The 15,746-nt window shown below is 40.7% G+C and overlaps 3 protein-coding genes across 4 annotated transcripts in view; all 3 read right to left on the bottom strand.

The window, feature by feature from the left end:
- LOC145444248 (uncharacterized) overlaps nt 1-15,746 on the bottom strand; it is a 170,285-nt gene that overhangs the window by 14,513 nt on the left and 140,026 nt on the right. The window lies entirely within an intron of this gene.
- Nucleotides 1-15,746, bottom strand: part of LOC145444219 (uncharacterized) — a 166,698-nt gene that overhangs the window by 56,670 nt on the left and 94,282 nt on the right. The gene's annotated exons all lie outside the window — the stretch shown is intronic.
- LOC145444227 (bile salt-activated lipase-like) lies at nt 3,981-14,843 on the bottom strand. The gene is made up of 14 exons (XM_080322175.1): nt 14,272-14,843; nt 12,852-12,902; nt 12,539-12,787; nt 9,048-9,242; nt 8,881-8,994; nt 8,364-8,494; nt 7,672-7,810; nt 7,425-7,590; nt 7,205-7,369; nt 6,361-6,486; nt 6,097-6,294; nt 4,970-5,165; nt 4,219-4,340; nt 3,981-4,151 (listed from the first exon to the last, which is right to left on the bottom strand). The coding sequence occupies exons 1-14, from the start codon at nt 14,315-14,317 to the stop codon at nt 4,106-4,108; spliced, it is 1,944 nt and encodes a 647-aa protein (XP_080178301.1). The 5' UTR covers nt 14,318-14,843; the 3' UTR covers nt 3,981-4,105.

Genomic DNA, 15,746 nt, shown 5'->3' with positions numbered 1-15,746 from the left:
TAACTCTCTCTCTCTCTCTGAGTGTCCTTGTTGGAGCTAAATATACTCAGATAACAATAGGATTGTATTATTCGGATCATCACCTGGTCTGTTTATGTGCTTGCGTGCACACCATACAGTTTCATGATATATTTATCGATACATGCCGAATTGTTCACCAAGTGCCGAGTTCGCTACTGGCAATCGTCCTATATGAACATGACTTTCTGCGACCTGGAAGTTACCATTAAACGAAGCTATATCGCATCAAGCCGAAGCCTCTCATTTTAGTAGTGAAATCGATTCTCAACACTCTGTCGTTACAATAATAGCAAAATCCATCGACAATGGCGAACTGAAGTGCGTGCATTTTACGATGTTGCGACCATACTAATCTAATAATTAATTTTCGAGCGTAAAACTGACCTGGCGAACTGGATGTTGAAAAAAAACCAGATTTCAAGGATAAAAACCCAGAAACCCAGGTGACGCTCAAAAAACCCAGATCTGGGTGGAAAAACCCAGGAGTGGCATCTCTGAAAATTAGTGTTACCGACCACCAAGTCACTTGAATTGTTTACGTTGGAAAACGCCATTGTGACGTCATGTTGATAAAAAGTCGCTTGCAGCCCTGGCCCCACCACCCGATATTGTCACGAGCCGCCACTGCGGGTACCTTCGTTATTCGCACTGCTATTTTTTTCATTCGCACAAGTGCGAACCGTCACACAGGTTGAAAAGCACTATGAGATGAGATGGACAAATGAGATGGAAACAGCAATGATAAAACCAAAACAATCTCTTGCCAGCTCCACACTTCTCCAATCATTCTTTACCAGAGGCAAAGACTGTTCTGACGGTTAAGGCGTTCTTGGAGAAATTCATAAATCAACCCTGGAGGCAATGTTACCTCTAAGCTGCGCACGTGCCCAAATGCGCAGTGCTGACACGGTCTCTGCGCACAGAAAATCTAAGTTGCGCACAAAAAATCCGAAGTGATGACCCTTTTTTAGTAGTTACGCACTGCTGTCCAAGGCTCTGTTCAGTGAGTTGGTGAGTGTGCGCAGAATCGTCTAAGATTAGACGGAACATTACCTGGAGGCCATTAGCGTTCTAGTACACACACATGTCCGGTGTCCGCGCACCGCTAGCAAATTACCCCCTCACAACTTCTTGTTTTCAGTCAGTAAACTTCGACATCGTGGGGACATTGCCATTGTCACAAGGGAAAACATATCTGCTGGGTTGTAGTTCGTTTCGCCCCTGGCCAGAGGCGATAGCAGTGGAGGAATGGACAACACTAACGTGCACTAGTGCAGAGCTCTTCAACTGGGCGTATCGCACACTCTAGGGAAGAGGTCTCAAACTCAAATGTGCTCGCGGGCCAATTTCCTAATTTGTGATGACCCGCGGGCCGCAGCATCAATAAATAGGGGTATTCAATCTATAATATCCAACTATATAGGCCTTATTTAACGGCACCTTGCAGACAGGCATTCCACAACTATCGAGAAAATGTAATTTACTATAATACTATTCACGCTTGGCACGAACAAATCACATTTTCAAATATTTGAATAAAATAGTTTTTGTGTCGGGCATAATTTATTAGAAATAATGAGTTTAGACATCATGCGAGAGCACGCATGATGATATCGTAAAAGCTGTCGGGTTGTAATATTGCAGCTATTGGACCTTTGAAATGCCACAATTTTATGTAGAATATTTCAGAATTCACTAAAGATTGATCTGATATCAGAGCATGTGAGCGGTGTAGCCTAATCGGGGTTTCTGATATACTCGTGATGAGTATAGGCTATTGTTACTGTCATTGCCAAAGTCGAATTAAACCAGCGTTAGGTTTTCTTCGATTAATATTGGAACAGATCAATAACAACTTAAATATAATCATTATTGTTCCATAGTAATATCATTGTTTCTTAACCGTTTTAGCGATCGTACCCCTTGTACTTTCAATTAGATTTCCAGTGACCCCTGTCGATTTTCAAGAAATTTCTGATGGGCCCTATAAAAATCAGAAAGCCCCCTCACATAAAACCGCGCGTAGCGCGAATAATATTTTCCAGTTGAATAAATTAGCCCAGAAAATATTCCACAGCATATAGGCCAATTTCCACAATGCATCTGGTACCCCTATGGTGCTTTGTACCCCGAATGGGATACGGACCCCTGGTTAAGAACCCCTGGTATAGAAATGACTAATCGCGGAAGAATCCATTGGTGTTACAGCTGTGGAGCGTACCACTACCTTACTCGCCACCGATAATAACATGGACAGAGAGAACAAACAACATCAAGGATGTAACCAAATATACGTCACGGGGCCACAGAATGCCAATGGTTTCCATACAGACCTGATTAGATTTCTTTATTCTATATAGGCTACCCTACGCAACGCAAGCTACGGGCTTTTGATATATTACTATTCCCCACGACAGCTTCCTATATTTTTGCCTCCGTAGGATTGCCCATAGTCACTATTCCGAGAGGAAAGTCCTTCTCTGAATTTAACGTTCTACCTTACTCAACTCGAGTCATTTTTAGTTTATCACTCGGTCAATCCAAAATCGAGTAATTTGACGAAAGGTCGCACCAAACAAAATCACAATTTTCAGTCACGAATCATCAACGGTTCATATTTTGTCATCATGAACTTGAAATGTGACGTAATAGCGATCTTCCATTGCATGGTAGATTTTAGGAAGCGATGTGATGGTGAAGTTTGTTTAGATTTCAGGTTTTTGTAGTAGTTCTATTGTTTAGATTTCAGGTTTTTGTAGTAGTTCTAAGTGAACTTTAAGTTCCTAAATCTAAAAAAAGATATATGACACTAGAATATATTGTCGAATACTTGAAATTGAAAAATGCCTTCGCGGGCCGCACAAAATGCTCTCGAGGGCCGCATGCGGCCCGCGGGCCGCGTGTTTGAGACCTCTGCTCTAGGGCATAGGGGTGTCAAACATACGGCCCGCCAGACGATTTCATCCGGCCCGCGAAGCAATTCTGAGTAAATTGAAAAATGCTGGAATTATCCCGCACATTTGTAAAAAAATTTTGAGATTTTTTAACAAACATATCCATTAATTTATCCCTCAAAACAGCAAATGCCAAGCATGTTCAATGTTCATGTTCATAGGCCACTAACTAACCGCACCGCTGTGATGCAGTTTAACTCTAGTTACCATTAGGAACTAGTTGGGACACTGAACCCAGTTTTACGAAAAATGAACCCAAAAGTAGTTGTTTACAGAAACGAAAACGCCAATGTCGGACCGTTATATGTAGGAGGCCCGCAAGAGATTTGGAGGTTTGAAGCCGGCCCGCGACACCCTTTGAGTTTGACACCCCTGCTCTAGGGTGTATCGTACGCCCTGGGGCGTATCATACCTTTTAAAGGGTGTATTACTCGGGCTGGGTGTACTCGGGTTGTACCAGATCCACATTACAAAGGACCGATGACAGGAGACTATATAGCTATCAAACAAATTAGCACGTTTATGCTTCACAACAGGTTGACCTGATGTGCAATATCGTACAATGTCCATATCAGCAGTAGCCTGTGGCTTGTAAATTCAATTTCATTTGTGATGTTACAGGCAAATGTTACTCATCATCATTTAACCGTTGGTTTCTTCTGGCGTAAAACAGGATGGAGTTAACATGTGCTCAGCTGACGATATCTGTCTATATATAACAATTGTCGAGGAAACCACCGTGATAGCTCACACATTTGGAATTGGTACTTCCTTAGAGTTACCATATTTTGGAATCCGTAAAGAAGGACGGTTTGTACAAATCATAAAAGGCAGATTACCGCTAGGAAACTGCTGAATTCTAAAATTTATACTAGACATGATGTTGTGTTGACTCAAAAAATGTTCGACATTCCAACTCGACTCCTGCGTCCTGCGTCTACCTACCTACAACCATAGGGACATCCCAATATGATGAAGATGGTGCATGATATACAGAATACGTAATGTCGGTACAAGTCTAGTGGTATATTTGTAAATGAACATATATAGTATCAGATCGGATGCAAAATGGATATCACAGACTCATTTCTCTTCCTTTAAATTCGGTGAATGTGTATTTCATTCATCTCCTACAATCCTTTTGCAGAGTCGATCTTGTCGCTTGCTTCTTGGAATCTTATAATAAGGTGCAAATTATTATGTATTGATATGTTTTATTCTATGATAAAAGCATTACTGTTACCTTTTTTTCCACCGCGGAAGGTCCACATTCTTCCATTCGCGATAGCTTGCCTCCCAACTAGCCTTGCATGAAGTAGACTTTGTACAGGTAACCTCATCAGTAAACTCAATGTCTCTTGAAATCTTCATAATAATAGAATTGGGACATTGAGAGCCAACACAACACATACAGAAACCTATTGTCTGTATATGATTTGGGGTAGCATCAATGCGTGGCGCCATATATCGGAGGTCGCGAACGTTCATTTCCAATATCTGTCGGATTATTTTGATCATGACAAGAATAGGCCTACTTATGGTCATTATTCGTACGTAGAGTGACCTCTTTACGAAAAATAAATCATATATTTGTTCTTAATTTCTGACTCATCGAAGCGCCATCTTGTCATTTCTGAAGACTTGAACATAATATATTTATATAGAAGTGTAAACTAGGAATTGTCTACAACAGGGGTCACCAACGAGGTGCCCGCAGGCGCCTGGGCGCCCGTCAGGACCAAATGAGTCGCGCTCGGTCACAGTACCAAATATCCAAATGAGAGATTTGAAGGTCGAAGTGGAAAAAGGGGTCTATATATGAATAGCAGTTGAACATGGGTCAGTCGACCATCAGGACCACGCGAACGCAGTTTTCAGTTGGGGCGAATAAATTACTAAGGACAATGAGACACTCATTACAACGTAAGGAATGACCTCACTTTTTCTTTGGCATTGAAATCCATGTCTGTTGGCTACGACTCGTATTCCTATACCTTTTCGGACTCGACGCATATGCTGTTGTCAATCAAGTACGGCACTGCATGCGTCCAGACCGACATCGTCTTGACGAATGCATTGTACTTCATTTCCATTTTGTTCGAAATCATGTACGTCCCCATGGTAGATGCGTCAAACGGAACCCATACCGGGTGTGCGTTCGGTTTATTTGTCGGTCCCTCGTTCGGATCTCTAGAAAATGTAAGTCAACCGCATGCATAGTTCTCACTCGGGACTAGACATATATAGGCCTATAGCAGTGATGGTTCGTGACGTTTTTATTTCACCTCTATTGCCCCATTTCAAATATATTCATGGTGTGACATATTATATTGGCTATATACCATAAATACGCTGGGGTAGACGTCAAAGTCAGCTCGCACTTGACTGTAATGAACGATAGAAAATTGAACAATTGCAATATCGTCTAACACTCTCTACATTGTGCTTCTACCGAAAATGCATAGATCTTAGAAATATTCTCACGTTGAATTTGATTTCCATACAAAACAACTCATATTATGTAACGTACATATAAAGTCGCGACTCACAACACCAAACTGATGGATTAATTTCAAGGTATGAGTGAAAAAATTTAATAGCACTCAAACACAAAGATCTTTATAATTTTTCATTTTGGTCAAAAGTTTCGAAGCGGGTCTAATGGTACGGAGATATAGGTTCCCATCTCTCAAAAGTGATAGAGAGCCACTTTTCCAGATTCGGATTGCCGCAGGATTGCAATGCCTGTAGGAAACTGTTCACTGTTATGAAACCGAATCAGGGGAAACTGCACACATTGCACAGTCTAAAATTACCTAACCCACAGTTTACGTGGATTATATAATGACAGCTATACAGTATACATTCGTGGAAACGTACTAACTGCCGTCTACATATGACGTGACGAGGCGTGACGAAAAATTGTGGATTTAATCATTTGGGCCGAAAGTAAATTAGCTATTAGAATCATATTAGTATATACCGTTAAACGGTAATTATTCAGAGTATTTTCGCATTCTGAGTATTTTCGCATAACCTTAAAAATCAAAATCGATAAATGGGAGCCGGTAGCGCCAAGGTTAGGAACCACTGCAGGCCCAGACATATTGACGCGACTCACCCAGTGTGGACAAAGTTAGATATCATACGAATGTAATTTGCAGATATATTCCGATCACCGCTTTGGAAAAGCTGGACAAGAAGCAACGGGAGTCCAAATAAATATTTCTGATCTTCGCCGTGTACGGCGCGGTCTTCAATGAAGTACGGTTTTCCCGGCTTTAGATTGGTAACGCGGGGTGAAAATAGATATGTGTATCTGTTAGAGATGTGAAAGGGCGATTGTTTAATTCGCTTTCGTCAATTTAATATCCAACGCCATTACGTGATTGCGCCAAGCGATGACAATTTCTTTGCGAAATTTATAGCTGGAACAGTGTACTCGAAGTCAGTTGCTGCTTTGACAAAGCCGTAAGCTGTTTGATCATCTGGCGAAATTTCGGCAAAAGAGCTGGAATTCGTAAAATGATTGATAAAAGCGTATAATAAATACGCTTATTTCTTTATTTGATGCAGCAGAATCATATCTAGCAATTATCATTATTTTCATCAGTTGAAATGCTACAGGATTGCGACACGATAAAATGATAGGAATTGCATTGGTCGAAACAGCACCCAGTTTTGCGGAAAAGGACAAGGCAAATATGTATGAACCCGCATAAGATTCTCGAATAAGCATTCGTTACAAATGGAGCTAGAGAAAATGCATTTGGTAAACATGTCAACAATGAAAATTTGTCATGTAACAAGACGACTCCAATGCCGCTGCTGTACTACTACCGAGTGACTACTAAATCTACATGATATTACGGCGTCAATGCATTGATGTACTATAGGCCTATACACCGCAGAGAAGATAAATCAAGGTCTCCTCTCGAAGAGCTTAGGCGATGATGAAATGAATGTATATTTTGAAAATTATAGCGTTAACCAGGCCCCTATCTTAAAAATAACTTGTCAGCAATGTAGGGATTTAGCCTACCTTTTGGTGGTGTAATAATCACAGAATTCTGAATTTGGCAATGCGTGTGTTTGATTGAACGAGATCTTGCGATGTTTTAAATGAGGAAATATTTATTGAACTTAAGTGAACAAGCGTCAAAAAGAATCTAAATTATTTTAGCCTGAAGCCCGGCCCATGAAAAATTGACGGTAGCAATGCTTTAAACCTGTATTCGAACTCTAAGTAATCGATGAGAGAGCCACTGGCATTCTGGAAGACTTTCTGATAACTTAAAATGTTTCCTATTGCAGTTGCGAGAGGCTGACTCTTCGGCAAGTCTTCTGCGATGTTCCCTGCTTCGAACTCAACCGTTCCTATCATTATGTCGTATCTGAAAGTCATAATAATTAGTAGTTCATCCGACGCATTGCATCTCGCGCACACACTGTGATATGTCCACTAAATCACACGAAAATTTTTCCTCCATCATCGGACCAAATGTTCGGTTATTTCCACGTTCATAAGTAAGCGTTCCCGCAGCTATTATTAGATCTTCGATGTGCGCCGAACGAATACATTTTGAGGTCTCATTGGCATCGCATGATACATATTCTGTAATGGAACATGAACTGTTCAGGCCGAATTCAGAGTAATAAACTGCCATTCAGGTATACAAAACATCGGGAAATCCACCTGCAATTTTTGAAAACAAATGCCGTTGAATCTCCCTTTCTGCGGTTTTATTATTTGCGAACACTGAGTCAATTTTAGTCACGCCACTTTGCAATATAACCCGCTGAAAGATATGTTTGTTGTTTGTCGGATCGTACATCTGCAACAGCATAACATATGAAAATTAACTTGCGTAAGACCCTTGATAACTATACTTTACGCAAAACGGATAAATGATCCTAAATTGCATTGCATGGGGATTAAATTGCGTTGCGGAGTATTCCAATTTACGATATCGTATTAGAAGCTAATTAATAACGAGGGTCGTTTGCTTTCTTTCTATAGGGATCGGGGAAAATTGTGACCTTATATTTATTTATTAATTTTTACTAATGAGCATCCCAAATAGGACGCAGACCTTTATTCTCTTTCGTAATCAGCTCAGCAAATTTAGAGGATGATGGGTCGCGGGGTCGCGGCTTCGATAGCCGGTCTGATAATACGATATTTTGGTATCGCGAAACAATGCCACAAGTACTTAAATTCTTATCTCGCATTTAAGATTGGTTCATATCTAAATTTGAATGTTCTGATGTCACCTCACCTCACTTATCGCCCATTCATCGAGTTATAATAATAATTAATAACACATCTTAATAAATCAGATACTGCATAACGCAATATAGTATTTAAGGTTTCATCATATTTTGAACCTGTGCAGAAACACATTCAGCTCCAGAAGAATACCCGAGTAGGGTGATGCTGCTCGGATCGCCTCCAAATATTTTTGCGTTGTTCTTTATCCACTCAATCGCGATCTTTTGATCCCTGAGGCCGAAATTGCCTGGAATGAGAGGCATAAATTGTAATTTCCACAGCTTTGGAAAATGTCACATACATCTTGCCAACGATAAATCGATTGTGTCGCACCAAAGTCACTTTGTAATTCAATTTTGGTATATTGGCTTCGTGCTTGGTTTTCATTATTATCAGAACATCAGTTACAAATTGATTCGTTGTGTATTTTATAGAGAGAAATTCGCAAGATAATATCTTGAATAGTCGCAATGGATGTTGAGCAAAAGGCACCGTCATATAATTCCAGACTTGAAATGTGTGTGCTAGTGCTGTGTATTAATGTGATTGAGTAAAGCACATTGACTTCCATATTCGATAGGCAGATTTTGATTCTTGTACTTATATAGTTACCAAATACTTATATCATTATACCTGGAATATTATCGTCGCCAGAGCTTAGAAAGCCAAGAATTCCTGTCCTGTAGTTTACCACCACGACAATTACCGATCCATACCTCGCCAAAACGCGGCCATCAATAGCACGACCTAAAAAGCGGTAACGGTCAGATAAATTCAATCAATGCGAAACAAAAACCCACTTTCGACGTAGGTGAAGTCTTCTCCTTGAAAAGCAATCAGGATAGGCAAGTCTTCGTACCTTGTATACCTCTGCCTGGAACTCCAGTCAGCAGGATTCTCACTTTGCCGGGTGGCCACAACAGTTTTATGCAGAGGAATATATATGTCAAGATACAGGCAATCCTCTGTGTAGTCTTCCGGATGCTCGAAATAGTCTAAGGTAAAAAAAGCATTGCTAGAGCGTCGATGAGACAAGACATCCAAGGGTGCGTGGTGCACACATTGTTCTATCAGACTTTCAATTTCAATACAACGAAGTATGTAACGTACGTTTAGTCGTTGCCTATAGGCCATTACAGGTCATAGATAGTCCTGTAGGCCTACTGCTATAAATGTGCAGAAAATTGCATTATTCTGTTACATATATATAGGCCTATATGATACGTGCTACATTGAGCGTCACAACCCGAAGGTCCCAAGTTTGAACTTGGAGTAGTGTTTCCCTTATTGAACTGGAATTCTTGCCACAAACACTGGTCGCTTAATTTGCAGTTTATTGGCGGCACCGAGCACTCGTAAATGTATTGTCTTCGTCGCCATTACCGCGTATAGACTAATATTGTTATGACAATTGTGTCCCTAACAGTAAGGACATATATGTTTGTATATTGTAGTCATCGCTGGCGATAATAATATAAATTAGGGTTACCATATTTCTCTGACACAAATTCCGGACACTCTGTAGCGCCCACTAGTGGATTTCAAAATGACTCATGAGCACATTGTCTGCAAATATGACGTCACACTAGCAAAGCTTTGCTCATAGACCAGAGATGTTAACGATCCGGTTCAGGAGTATGTGCTGGCTGTGTGTTGTGTAACCGGGACCAACACCGCATTTTTTCAGCTCCTTCCCGCCCAAAGTATAATCATTTTGGGCCCACCATCTGGTAATTGATGCAACTTCTGGAGGGGCTTGCTATATGCAGCTGCATGGTTTCTATATGCATCTGGTCGTTCAATTTATTTAATGAATTCTGTCAATAATATTGGTTCTTCCATATTACTATACAGTTTGATCCTCCCTCGGCCCACGTGATCAGAGTTAGCGGTAGAGCTGGTGGAGGATAATGACTTCGAAAATACAGGGAGCATACAATTGTACATCGTTAAGTCATGTTCATAGATTGTTTATCAGCCTTATGCCGGTGCTCACCACGGAACTTTATAAACACCCAATATCAAGTGGTTTACAACCTTTTAAGGCCGCGACTCCAATTTGAATATGTTCCGTGGTTCAGATCAAAATTTGACGAGCTGATTACTAACAGAAGTCAGGACCTTTGCCCAAACTTACTCAAGGGCTATTTTGCAAGCTGGTTACGTTCAACATCTTCGCGAACTCCAGAATGAAGGCAAACGACCCCCACGTTTGGAACCGCTATCTCCAGGCCGTGTTATTTTTGGCATATGCCAAAACTGCCAAAAATAACTTATTTTTGGCATTTTTTGATTTTTATTTTTGGCAGTTTTGGCATCGTCCTCTAAATAGATAGTTTCAGCCTCGAATTAGTCACAAAAACGCTTTTTTGGGCTAGTTTGTCAAAAGACACCACATAATGTGCAGCATCCACGTATAATCAATGCCAACAAACAATAAGAAGAAGAAAAAACCTAACGATTTCATAGGTTAATAATATCAAACGAAACCACAAAATGTGCAGTATCCATCGTAATCGGTGCCAATAAGCAAAAAAAGAGAAAGAAATGCCTAACAAACACGTTCAACAGCTAATTGTTACAGCTGTTGAATAGACTTAAATCGTTTGCACTGTAACAGTGCTTCCAAACTCAGGTCAGCTAAGTTTCTCCTAAATTCATTTCCCGCCCAGCGAATCTGGGAAATATCGGCTTCAAAAGAAGCCGTTGAGGGAAAGAATGTTGCCAGTCATCCACAAAAGGTTTTCAGAGCTTCAAAATCTTAGGAGGGCCGAACCGGCTTCCATGCATCATGAAAAGATATCACTTCGCCAGTGCCATCGATCTCATCGCGGAAAGAATTTTCTTCCCGATCCTTTTCCAGGAGTTCCCTGTGTTGTCTATCTCAACACATTCTATTTAGTAGCCCGACTATCATTTCTCCTTCAGTCTACCGATATATTTTCGGAGGACTTTTGTCACTTCAGGTGGCTTTAATATTACCAACTCGCATGGAAGAGTCCTGGGAAGGTTAGCTTGTTTAAGAACATTGACGCAACAAGACTGTCTGGCAAAACGAGACCATGCAGCTCAGAAATAGCCAGACAGTCTGTTGCGCCACAATGTTCAACTCGATCACAATGCAAAAATCGTGGTTGACTTTGGGGGCTCCAGTTCCATGAGCAGAATATAATTTATAATTTAATAATCAGTACTGCGGCAGCTTCTCATTGATACCCGTTTTATCAAATTTAGCGCTCGACAAGCCGGTCAAAAATGATCGTAAAATTGCCCTTGGACAAATGGAAAGTATGACGTAAACCAAATGCAGTCAGCCGTTCAATCTCGCTGTGCCCTCACCATTTAGGACACCATTCTTTCACCCCTAATGGGTGGGCTGAACCCAGATTAAGAAACCTGCCTTTCACAAACGCTCTTCTCGCTTGTAACGTTGTCCTGTTAACACAACACCATGAACGAAATACACTATTTGGCAGGCCGTGTTATTTTTGGCATTTTCAAATTTTTATTTTTGGCAGTTTTGGCATCTGGCTCCTGAAATGCCAAAAATAACACGGCCTGGCTATCTCTGAATAAAGCATTTAAAGGAATAAGCGTTCTCCTATAATTGCGATTACAATTAGGCTTATTTCAGTAAATGAAGGTTATTTTTATTTATATTTTATTGCATTTGCGAGGGTGATAGTCCCCATATTAAAATCAAAAAATGTTATAGTAAATCGCGCGCAGCGCGACGTAAAATATCATGTAGTATAAATATTCCCCAAAATAATGTTGTTATGTTGATTTACGAAAAAATTATTAGACTACGTCAAGGCTTCAAAATTCCGAACATTAAGGCATAATTTAGAAATTCCTCCCGGACGCAAGTCCTAACAGTGATATTCCGGAGATGTCCGGGAAATTCCGGACGTATGGCAACTCTAATATAAATGAGACTTTTATATGGGTGAATTCCCCGATTTCTGTTGACTTGGTAAGATTCTTTATATTATTCTATTGATTCAAATAAGAACGCGGGTTCCATAGTTCGCGCCTCACTGGATTGGAAGGCTTGTGTATCACAGAATCTTTCGACGGACTTATGTGCTATTTCTAAACAACACCCTACTACACTGACCCACTGGTCTGCTGTATAGTGGTTGCTCTATGACGTCACCAGCAGATCATGGTGGCATGTGTTTGGTGCTTGGTCGTTACATACTGAATGAATTGCTGGTTGAGGACATACACGGCTCGTATTATACATACCGTTACTACAGATAACATATATATTCAGTATATTAGTCACCTTCAGACGGTTGAGGACACGACGGTCCCGCGCGAAAAGCTTCTAGATTTATATCGGTTGGTATCCTCACGGGTATAGGATTCCCGAATCGTTCAGCCGTTGCATATTTAATTCCGCGAAACATCGCAACATCGTATTGTGCCTTTCCAACAACGTTACCAAACTGAATATCATCCGATTCGAATCCCAAAATTTCCATTCCTTCGTCGAAATCATAGGAATGGAATTTGGTGGCGGCCTCCAGATTTTCTGTAGCGCAATCAAACGTACTGAAATTTAGAATTGGTCTGGGAAGCACGGAAATACGAATTACCTCGATATGTGACTTGAGACGCTTCCACGTACATTTCATCAAATGCTAAGCCTGAATCGTTGTGATGAACAAAAAAATCCGCAATTACGTTGTAGCTATAGACTATACATCAGGGGCCGGCAACCTTTTGTATGCAGCGTGCCAAAATGTCAAAAATGTGAAATTATTACCAACTGGCGTGCCAAACATTTTTAATTTTGTCATACTTAACGTTTCAAGCAAGGAATCCCACCACCCGGTTATCTGCACCTGGCAACGGCCTCGATTACGACAGTGATTTTTAAATTATTGGTCGTTACCTCACTAGACATATCGCTGTAAAACGTACTATTTGCACCATTTATATTTAGTCACGCTATTATTCTGCGGTTGCTTTGGTCGTTTCCAAGCCAACTGCGTTCGCCACCATAGCCAATCAGTGACAGGCCAATCAATGTTGTTACGATGATATGTCGTGATGATGAAGAATGGGCCGCTCCTGTATCAGTGTATCATACAAGTTGGTTCGATGTCACATTGAGGTTTGTCTGGCGCTAGATTTGTCTGCTAAGCTCCAAAGGTCGCGGTAAAGCGGCGAAGGTTGTCGGACTTCCAGATATGTTGGAACCGCTTACGCATATCAGACAAAACTAAAATAATATCTACTTTCGTGAGATGAGCACGATTACAAATCCGCATTTAGACACGACGCTCATTATTTTCCTCGGTGGGTCTCATTTGATATGCAAGGCGCTGGACTATTCGGCGCTGGTCATTTCGGACAGTGAACATACCAATGTCGAACGTTTTGGCCAACATGCGGCGGTTATTTTTTTTCTCAAGGTTTTATTGCCCCCCAATCATTTAGCAGAGCACACACCGCACGGAGTCGCATGGTAGCATGATGCGCGAAACGTAACGTCGATGTCGTGTCTTCTATAGCGTGAAAATGTCCAGCGCCGAAATGCCGGTTCATATAATAGTCGCGCTCCCGCAGGTTGCACACTGCACAGTGCACACTCCTCGACTAAAGCATCTAAACGGTTTCATACGATGTTAAGATTGTTAAGTTGCCATTCTTTCATGATTGCTAATACGGTTGGACTTATTTCTGTATATTATGCATATTTATGGGGATTCCCACACTATAATCAAGAAATCAGGACTCCATAAATCGCGCGAATCGCGAAAAAAATCAAGATAATTAAAATATGGTCCAAAAGACTATATTTTATGTTGATTTACGATACATTTTTCGGTCGCCTACGAGCTATGTACATTTTAAAAACTTTCTGTTTCACTTTTAGCTAATGCATGGTTATAATATGTCGATTGCGTCAAATCATTTGACGTGCCGTGGTCAATCATCTCGAGTTACACAAATGACCCGCGTGCCGTGGTTTGCCGACCCCTGGACTTCATAAACACGAACGGCTTTTACCTCTCCTGACGCATAATATCGCTACGATCAAATGCAAGCTATCCATCTTTAGGTTGTTTTTGCCACTTTTCGTTAGTCTGCGACTCTCCGCGACGAAACACGAATCTATGACTGTATTTGAGAAGATTACCGAGTTCAAGAAGATGTTTGATAATTGGATTGTATTCTTCCGGATGTCCTCGACAGGGGTAATTGCATGTCAATAGCCAATTATCATTGTCACCAAGTGTTCCGTCATTTCCAGGGCGAGGCTAATAATGTACACGTTACTAAATGATAAACTGATCACGTGCTTCAATTCAAGAGAAAACGGAGACAACGGTATAAATATCCGATTTACAGTAGGCCTACAGTTCATCGGACACATTACATTATTATAGATATAGAATTCCAAACAATATATACTCGAACGTCGCAAGAAACTAGAATAACTCAAAATCGAGTCACCGACAAACACGGAGCATGCATTGGACAATATACACTGCAGTATAATGATGTTCAAGTAATACGTGAATTATCATTTTCAACAACTATTGTCCCTCCTTTACATCCATATATCGAGCTGAAGTTTACGGCATTTCTTCTACTTCTGCTTAAGTAGCAGTGTTTACTGCTTTGACCACTGGTGAGTGTATGTATGTATGTATATGTATGCATGTATCAGTGTTGGGATGACTCGAGTCATGACTTGACTCGAGTCAGACTCGAGTCACTTTTTTCGTATGACTTGACTTGACTCGAGTCACTTTGCTAAAATGACTTGACTTGACTTGACTCGTCGATTCAGAAATGTGGATTGACTCGTGACTCGGAGCAAAATTCACGAGTCAATTTCAAGTCATCAAGTAATCGGTGTTGATAAAAATCACGGTATCTTGCATATCTTCGGATTGTTCGCGAAACGCTGGCGTAATCCGTGAGAGCGACCAATCATTCAATGATCGTGCGTTTTACTGAGCCTCCATTGTTATCTCACAAATAAATTGACCAAAAACGAAGTTATCGAAGCTTTCAGCTTACGTTGTCGTAAACAAGTAATTTGATAGCAAAATGTCTATTTCTGTTCTCTGTTCTTACCTTAACCAAGCCTCTTGTTTTATTAATTGAATTCGAATATCGGTTACATAGTCCTCAGTCATTGGAGAAGGCTTGAATTGTATCATATCGATTTGTAAATGGGTATTGTATTGCATCTTATCAATTCGTTTCTATATTCTCTATTTCGGCTGGTAACTATAAACTGAGGCTATGCAATTAGCAGTTTTACGTATATGTGAGCGATACAATGCCTTCTTTCGTGTATATTCAACCCTATATTCGTTCATCTGTTCAAAATCAATGACGACGCAATCGGTATTTCAGACAGCTAGCAAAATGCAATGACGTAATCATACCTCATATTTCGAAAAGGCAGTTTGACTTGAATTGTGACTTGACTCGTGACTTGACTTGACTTGACTCGACTTGACTCGAGT

The sequence above is a fragment of the Botryllus schlosseri genome, chromosome 8 (genome assembly GCF_051294905.1).
Source record: "Botryllus schlosseri isolate E-star chromosome 8, Bs_hap1, whole genome shotgun sequence".
Taxonomy (NCBI): domain Eukaryota; kingdom Metazoa; phylum Chordata; class Ascidiacea; order Stolidobranchia; family Styelidae; genus Botryllus; species Botryllus schlosseri.
The sequence above is the reverse complement of the archived record's forward strand: the minus strand, read 5'-3'. Positions and strand labels throughout refer to the sequence as shown.